The 9,832-nt window shown below is 25.8% G+C and overlaps 1 protein-coding gene across 4 annotated transcripts; it reads right to left on the bottom strand.

Moving 5' to 3' along the window:
• On the bottom strand, positions 1–9,725 carry LOC119683316 (methionine-R-sulfoxide reductase B1-like). 4 transcript variants are annotated; one of them, XM_038096966.1, is made up of 4 exons: positions 9,539–9,725; positions 3,297–3,497; positions 3,076–3,240; positions 1–331 (listed from the first exon to the last, which is right to left on the bottom strand). In XM_038096966.1, exons 2-4 carry the CDS (start codon positions 3,406–3,408, stop codon positions 153–155), a joined length of 456 nt encoding a protein of 151 aa, XP_037952894.1. In that variant the 5' UTR covers positions 3,409–3,497; positions 9,539–9,725; the 3' UTR covers positions 1–152. The 4 variants fall into 4 exon arrangements, with proteins under 4 accessions (XP_037952894.1, XP_037952897.1, XP_037952898.1 ...); XM_038096969.1 differs by having other exon boundaries at positions 1–328; XM_038096970.1 differs by having other exon boundaries at positions 1–310.
• Between the last annotated feature and the right edge of the window lie 107 nt (positions 9,726–9,832).

The following is a 9,832-nucleotide window of genomic DNA, read 5'->3' as shown; positions in this document are numbered from 1 at the left end:
ATTTTATTATAACAACTTAACTCATTTAAATAGTACACAAAAATCAAATGTTAAAAACGGATTCGATATTCTTTGATTATTTATACAATAACAAAATACATATATATATTTTTAATAAAATTTAAATTCAAATAAATTTACTATAACCAAACTTATTTTTTTGTTTGCACTGCGGACGGTTTCATTGGTATGAAATCGATTGAAGCCGAATTGATACAATATCGCAGATGCTTTGGCGGTGGACCGTCATCGAATACGTGACCCATATGTGCTGAACACTTTGAACATCGCACTTCAGTGCGTACCATGCCTAACATTTTTGAAATAACTACTATTGTTTATTATAATAAATATAACAATTTAAGGTTGTTTGTTTTTGTTTTCAAGATTTCGTTTAAAATTGAAATTTTTCGATTTCGATTTTATTATGCAATTTTGAATTTATTAGGTTTGTGGTTAAAGAGCAATAATTTATATGTAAAAAAAATAAGAAAAAGAGGATTTATTAGTAGCAAATTCAGTATTTACAATAAAACACAAATTAACGTTCTAACAGCATTTTACTACAAATATTGAAAATTCTGAGATTTATTATAGCAAAGATATAACAATTAACATTAAAAAAGACTACATATAAAGTCGACTAATTATTCCGCTCTACAAAATGCATTCAAATTAGTATTTTTATTTCATTTTCGTTCATTATTTAATATAATATATAAATATATCATACAACAAAAAAGCAAATTTAAAGATTATATCAGGTCTTTCAAAAATTACTTCAGATGTAAGTAGATTTATTTTTAATAAGCTGAAGAAAATAGAATTTTCCACTTAAAAGGATACTGTTGTAGTTCTAGCCAATTTAGCTAAGCAAAGTATTTTTGAAAAGGTGGAATATTCAAAATTTCACACTTACCATATTTAAAGAAATATACAATATACTGCATTTTTTATAAAATATTTAATTATTTAGTGATTTAAACGCAATCATATATCATATATATATATATATGTTAAGAATAGAAATATACAATTGCATTCAATATATTATATATTTATTGTAATTTTGCATAAAACTACAAATCAATATAAGTGTATTATTATATGTATTATAAAATGTACTATTATAAATAGTTTTGATTTTTTATGAAAATAAGCATATAAGACCTTTCATATGATCCCAATGTGGTAGCATTTTGTTGTATAATACTATAATAATACGAATAGTTTGTATAAAAACGAACTATGTAATCATTTCGCACTCTAACATTTTTGCAAAAACTAAATTATCTTGCAGAGATGATTACACTTAATTGAACAGTATTATTTTTAATGAACAAATCCATGTAGCTTTCTATTTTTATTATTACAGTACAGTATTAGTATTACAGTACCACCTTGATTATCTACTTTTATTTATTGATTATTTCATGTAATGGATATAAAATAATTTAACATATTAAAATTTAAAGATATTATTTTAAATTAAAAAGTTGCAATTGTCATTTCCCTAAATATTAACTAAATATCAATCAATCAGAAATATAAGTTTCTGTGGCGTTCTATTACCTATTATTGTAATGTTCAGATATCAAATCTTTCCACTTCTTAATAAAAACACTACTACTGAAGGTCTTCTAAAAATGGAATACATCAGTCGATATGTTTGAAAGACCATTGTTAATATGCATTACAATTATCCCTTAATTAAACATTTTTTAAAAAGCAACAAACAAAGCAAAATAAGATATTGGACAAAAGTGACATAAATGCAAATAATAAAGGACATCAACTTCAGTGTCACACAATGCATCTACTATACCAAAAATATTTTAAGTTTTTATTATTTCTCCAGCCACATACGAGTGTTTATCAAAAAACATAAGCTTAATTTTTTTGTTTTGTTAAATTTCAATTAAAAACTATTTTTCATATAAATAATTTTTGCACGAGTAAAATTGGATTTGCGCTTTCAGATTTTAAAGCATATACTGCTTAAAATAAATAACTACAATCAAAGAGATTTTTACGTACATTTAACATACTTTCAATACACTGAAAAATAAACTGAGGTAAAATTTAGTTTAAAAATGTGTGAAAGTGTATGATGTAAATCAGTGCTGTTCAAGGCAAGGTCCACGGGCCACAACTACGTAAATTTTCTCTTGATAAATTTGGTAAAATTACAATTATTTTATTGGGACCATGTCCCAAAGAAATTCAAATTAATTAATTTATTCATTTAACATTATCACTGTATCTCCAAAACAAACCATGGCCGTATGTACTTGTTTCTGCGGCCCTCAAATCTGAACAGTAACTTGAATTGGCCCGCGAAAGTACAGTCCTGATCTAAATTATGCCAATTCTATTCAGTGTAAGATTAACAGTTCATTTCAAAAACTTTCGTTTTGGTTAAAATAGTCGAAAAGAAAAAGTCATTCATTCAATACTGAATGATTTTCGATTTTAATATTAAAAGTTTATTTCTTTACAAATCTATCTTTATTTAAAAAGATTTTAAAAAATTCAAAATTGTAATAAATTATAAATTATTTTATGTAATAAAATTTTCTGAACAAAGAGCAATTATGGTTACTAGTTTCAAACTATTGTATATATGTTGTTTAATAAAATGCAATCTCTACACATCTATTATATTCGAATACAGAAAAAGGAGAACAACTATGCTTACTAGCATTAAAAGCATTAAAAAATACTCTTTTCATAAACACTTTTAGGTATTTAAGAATTTTTTTTCTATATTAGAAAAATGTAAGGATTTTTAAAGGCACTTTTATAAAAACCTTTAAGTTTTTTTCAGTTTCACTTTGACTTTTTTTTAAATTCGAATTTTAATTAATTTTTATTCTCAAGTGCTAAGCAAATCCAATTTTAAGCCAGTATACACTGTATATTTATGTATCATAAAACGAGAAGATACTGTGGTGGACAAAAAGTCCAAAGTCAAAAAGATTATCAAACTTCTCATAACATTTATAAAAAACTAAAAGCAATTTTAAACAGTATACAAAAGCAGCAAATATATTTGCTATTTAAACATGAGTTTACCTGGTATACTTGCATCGCGGTGTAATGATATTTTGCCTTTATCTAGAACATCGTTGAACGCAGGCCAGCCACAGCCGGAATCGTATTTGGTATCAGAACTGAACAGGTCCTGATGGCAAACTATACATTGATAGACTCCTTTTTCGTTGTGTTTATTATAGCAACCTAAATAAATAAAAAAATTATATGAAAATCGAAAGATATATATTTTTTTCAGTTACCGGTAAAAGGTCTTTCAGTGGCTGCTTCCTGGGTAACTTGATATTGTAAAGGTGTTAGACGCTTTTTAAGCTCCTCCTTGTTGATTGCTACTTTTTCACTTTTATTTTCCATATTTTCTAAATTGTTTATTTTTTTGGCTGTTTTGATTAGAGAGTTATCTGCGTTGCTAGTTGTGTTTGCTGGTTTGAATTTTCCTGAGTCTAAAATATAAAATTTTAAAGTTTTGGATTAACACAAACCACAAACATTTTTTATAAAATACTAGTATATAGATTACAATTTTTAGAGATTACTAGTATTTTTTAAAATATAAAACTTGATGTTCTATATCGTTGAGGGAACATAATCAGTAACCTTATCTATAGACGTAGATAATAGAAGAAAAAAAAGTATATTGTGATAAATCTCATAACATTTATAGCGGTTTTTATTGTGACTATAAATAATGTGCTTTTATTGTAACATTTTAAACATAAAGACGTGATTGTAAGAACATGTATTTCTTCTTTTATTAGGAGAAAAATTGCGAACTAAATGACATGCATATATTTTACTATACTACAATATATACTACTATATAAACTATTCGAATAATGCAATACAATCATACAAATCTTTAGTATTATTAATTGCAATATTTTAGTATTAATATACTAAAATACTTGTTTATATTAACAAAAAAATGCTAATGGTACTTGGTAAAATCTTGCATTGTAGTTAAATAATTTATTAACACTTATAGCTAAAACAAGATAAGTTCACAACTCTACAGTGCCCTATTATTTCCCTCTGCGCTATAAACCGTTCCAATCTCTGTAACTTTTCATTCATTATAATTCATTATTTTTTGATTTAATTTTTTGCTTAAAGTTGCCTAAAATGTGTACACAAAACAATATGTACGGCAATAATATCTTGCTAAAAAGTGAACTCAAAGTTAAAAAATAAGTTAAAAAAAATCTAAGATCATATACAATTTACCAAACTATATAAACTGGTAATTATGCCATTAATTCGATATGGCATTGAACTTGGGAGTACTGTCTCCAAATCCAACACTCAAATTATTCAAAGGCAACAATCAAAAATATTAAACATTATAGTCCATGTTGGTTGGTATATACCAAACAACAAAATTCATAAAAACTTAGGCGTTGATCTAATAGCAGAGGTGATAAAGACGGCTAGTGCAAAGCACATAACTCGACTACTTACTCATGAAAACTTGGAACTCCAGATATTACCGACGAAAGAATCAGCTCATACCAGAAGACTCAAACGCTCATTTCCAACAGAGTTGCTAAATAATATGTTCTAGTGTGAATATTGTTACATATGTTTTTAACTTACTCATTGAAAAAAATTGTATTTGTTAAATATGGTATTGATTCAATATTACGTATAATCTTTGTATACTAAAACATTCTTCCAATTACTTATTGTCATTTTCTGTAAGACAGATGTAATTATACCAAACTGAGATGATTATTATACATATATATTATAGTTTCGAATTTATAACTCCTGCATATATAAAAACAAATAAAAAATTAAATAAAAAGTTAAAAGCTATTAATCATTATTTGATATTTTATTTTTGGTGTTTAAGTTCGTAATGGACTTATAATTTTATTAAAATATAAATAAAATATGAAATAATTATATTCAGTTTAATTGTAACTTCTGGGAGGATTACGTTGCAACAGAACTTTACAGTTTTCAATTGTGTTGATTCAAAGAAAATTCATGCAAAATGATAAATCTGACAATTTTGGGAATCTATGAATTTTTAAAATTTATAAAGAATATAAATAGCTAAATGAAATGGGTATTTTAAATAAATCCATTAATATTTTTTTTCTTTTGAGAATATCGGCAGAATTTGCTAAATGAACATTTTGCCTACCTTAAAATATAATACATAAAAAACCCCAATTTATGGGTTTCGTCTCTGACAGCAAAAACCCTAACAAAGACTTTAAAAATCATTATGAATTTGAAAAATATTTCTAAAACTATTTCAAAAATTACTTTCTTTTCGATTTTCTTTTCGATTTAAAGTCGCGAACTTTTGCTTTAAAAAAAATTCTGTTGCTTAAACAAAATAATTCTGAGTTTAAAATTAATAACTGAGTTTATGTTATAATGTTAATTGTTAGGTCTCTTCATAATCGGGAGCATAAAGAACCGACTAAATATTAGTCAATTCCTATCTTATAAATAATATTAAACTAACATTTTTAAAAAATTTTTATCAAAATCTAATTGAAATTACAAACAAAATTATAAAAGAGATATACAAATTTTTCCAAAACTTAAATATTGCTGTGCAAAATGAATTTGTGGTATATAAACATATGTATACACATATTTATTATATACATGTATACAAACATGTGCAGCAACATATACGGCAACTGAAGTGTGTCGACGCATGCAATTAGAAAATCCGTTACTGAAAATATAAATCAATGTTTAATTTGAAAAAGTTTGCGGAACATTAAAAAGAAATTAATTAATAACAAAAGCTTCTCGTTTTTTATGGAGTGCAACCTAATCGCAAACGAAACTGCGTGTATACATTTTTTATGCTCTCTTAGGATTAATGATATCAATGTAAAACCTTTTGTCACAATTTAAATTTACTGCCAAGAAATTAGGAATTCTTAAAAAGTAGATAGTTTTAATATAGACACATTCTCGCCAGTAAAGTTATGCCATTCTGTATATTTCTTGCTAAATTTTCTGAAGAAGAATCCTTCCTTTGTCGGAAAGATTCAGACACACACACAGAATCATTTCTAACTACATATTTTTATACCTATTCAATTATTGATTTGTATTGTTTCTACATTATTAATTAGTGATTTTTTTTAAAAAAAGATCTTTTTATAAGATCTTCAAAACACTTTCGAGAATACTTATGTAAAGAAAACTTATGTGTCATGAACATGATCATTATTCCTTGCAGCAATCATAATTTTTGCTTCCCATATCCCACATATAATATATATCCTGATTTCTCTAACAGATCTCTAATTTTTGATATACAATTTAAATGTTAATCTTTATTTTAAATTTAATTTCATATATTTTCATATATGTAATTAGCTTGATTAGACCTTTTGTCATATTTAGCTTTAAGGCTAATATTTTGTCTCGATTCAAATTAATAAACATATTTTTTCAGTATTCTTTCGTAAAATAGTGGATTCTTACAGTCAGTTTAACTAAATGAACATTTCTGAGTGAAAAGGTATTGAAAACATAATTTTTGTGATTACTACACATACTTTTTCTTTTCAAATACTTCACGAGGAATAATAGATGAATTTGCTACAGGCATACAAGGATAGTAAATATCTTTAACATAACTACCTGCTACTGTTGCTGCATTAATAATAATAAATTATTATAATATTTTATATATATATTGGCTAAAATATGAAATAATAATTTTTTATATACTTTTTATATGAAAGATTAATGGTAACAAATATTATTACATATTATTAAATTAAAACATACTTATACATTTATTTTTTACACAAATTTTATGGTTCGACATTAAACGATAATCGTCTCACTATTTTAAACATATGTAATAATTTTTCATGCGAATATCTCTAAATCAAAAATATATAAATTAATTTTTATTTTATATAATACAACTGTTTCATGAAAAAGACAAAAAGAAACGCTAAAGTCTTGATTAATTCCATCTACAAAATAATTATTTGTACAAAATGAAATAAAAACTAATGGCGTTTTCGATTGGTAAATCTGAGGCAAAAATTTAAGTTGAGATGCTGTTTTAACCCACTTTTAGTACGATTTTAATTTCAATTGGTAAATCTGGGATAAAATGTATAAAACTCGAGAATAATTTATAACACTCTAGATATTTTGTTTGAGTAGCAGAATTACGCTAAAATTAAGAGCAGTTTTATGTTATATGATTTAACAGATAAAGTGTGCTCTGATTCGATATATGAATTTTTAAAAAATATAAATGACTTAGTAAACATACTACATAAATGTTAGATTATCCTTAAAGTGTTCTATTGGACAACAAAAATTGACAGACCGAGAGTAAATCTAGATTGAATTCAGATTTACTAATCAAAAACGCCATAATAATAGGTGCATTTGTTAGCATTTAACACGGGCGCTTAACAAGGAATCTGTCAAATGTTTTGTTTTCGCAAAGAGCAGAACTTATGCCTCGTTTTCACTATGTCATTTTCAATGTCAAATGTTGTCAGTATAATGAAAACGGATAGTCATATGATGTCATATTCGCATTCTTGTCATGTAATGAAAACGCATTTGACACACCAGTCAATTATAATTGACATTTAAAATGACATAGTGAAAACAAGGCATTACATTTAATACAAGCAAACAGCATTTTGAGAAGAAATAAATAATTAATATAAAATTGAAAATTAAAATGAATAATGAATTAAGAGCAATGTTAGAATATTTATGCCTTTATAAGGATTAACTTGTTAGCAACTTTTCAATCATACTTTTCAATACTACTTCATGTGCTCTTATAAATTTTTGTATATAATTATGTGTACATTTTTGAAATATTTATATTCCACAATTTTGCATATTTTTAAAATATTTCATTTTCACAAATTTCAAATTTCTGAAACACTAATTTTGTTTGAATTTTTGTTAACAAATTTTGACAGATATTCGTTAAATATTCGTTAAAATTTCCAATAAAGGTTTACAATAGATCACTATTAGTTTGGTAACATTTTTTTCTGCAGTCGCTAAAATGTTTGGCCATTTCACAACTGGCGCTTAGATAGAGAACGTAGTGATGTTGTCTTGCGTACATTTTAGAAACTTTAAGCGAGTTACTTGCTGTTTTTTGCTACACTTAAAAACTGACGAATGCAGCTAATATTGTTATTATATCTATTGTTATTATATATTATATGCTTTCTATTGTTTATTATATATCACAGGTCTGACAAAACGAGTGCCTTATGAAGATTAAGACCATTAAGTACCTGAATACGACCGCACAAGTTGCAGAGTTGAAGTATTAGAAAACCCAAAAATAAACACATGCATAGAATGGACTCAAAATTAAGACACAGCTATTAGTCAGATTCTAAAATTAAGCGATATCTGACTTTCAGTAATAGAAATAAATTAAGCGTTATAACTTGAGTGAAAGATGCTTCGCTAAAATTTTGGCGATAACTACATAATCACAAAAAAAATATATGCCGGCCTTGTTAGAGCGGATAATAGGCTATAAAGCGGACGAAAACTTGTCTTGTAACATACATGAGTAATGAATGATAAATTAGTGCACAGAACACGACCAACCTAAAATAATATTTAACGTTGTTGATCGGATCACAAAGGCTTGGAAAATACAAGCTGAATATTTTGTGCTGAATAGAAGCGCAAATTACATCATCACAATATAAAATATTTAACTAGCAAAATGATTTTTTATTTTTGATTGTTTTCATTATTCCTAAATATGTATATCAATTCACTATACGGTGCGCTATATCAAATTCCAAATTTGTGGATGTATTCACGAATGTTAAAATTGAATTTGTTTAAATTTTATGCCACTCAACACTCACTTTAAGTGTTACACAAATTATTTATTACTAAATTGTAAATTTTTTTTTATCAAAATAGCAAAATATAAGTTAAAAACTTTCACTGTATAATTTTTGTATAAACACAAAAAAAAATGAAAAACCCAAATACTTTTCTAAAGTTTTATTATTTTAGTGATGCACTTAGCTTACCCGCTGCGAAATTTCTATTACTATTTATGTATGCAACTGCGAAGCAACTTGGCGTAATAAATTTTTTCAAATTTTTGAAAGCAATAAAATTTGTTTTATATTTCGATGAATTGAAATTTTTACTAAAATATATGTATTGAATGCGTTGCAGTTGTGCAACACGATTAATAGCAAACATCTTTATTAATGCACCCACACAAGTACTGTTATTTAATCAAACGAAGAAAAATGTCGGTGCAAATGATTGCCACTGCGCTGATTTCTGGTATAAAAGTATGCGTTGATTCGTCAACAGAAAGTGGTATTTTTTGTTTTCATTTAATTTTCCTTCCCTTTAAAAATTCTTTTCAAAAATTATGTTAATATTTCATTCACATTTTCTTCAAAATGCATGCATTTTAATAGTATATAAATACTAATAATAATAAAATTATAAATATACAGACCGTCCCACTGTTCTGATTTGTATGCTCAATGTTATTCTATTTTTGAAAGTATTTTTGCACTCCACCTGTATTTTTACCAATTAAAGGCAAAACTATACTATAAATTCTTTGGCCTCTTTGCAACAAAATCATTCACAAATATATTAAACAACAACTTCTCACAACAAACGAGACAATAAAACTAAATGTAAATGTCAAGATAGAAAAGTTAGAAGCAATAAGAAATCAAAATTATATATGAAATAAAGAATGATTTGACACTTGTTGGCTCAATTTTTATTGTGTAATTACACA

The sequence above is a fragment of the Teleopsis dalmanni genome, chromosome 2, assembly GCF_002237135.1.
Source record: "Teleopsis dalmanni isolate 2A chromosome 2, ASM223713v2, whole genome shotgun sequence".
In the NCBI taxonomy this organism is placed as follows: Eukaryota; Metazoa; Arthropoda; class Insecta; order Diptera; family Diopsidae; genus Teleopsis; species Teleopsis dalmanni.
This window is presented reverse-complemented; position numbering and strand designations above follow the sequence as displayed.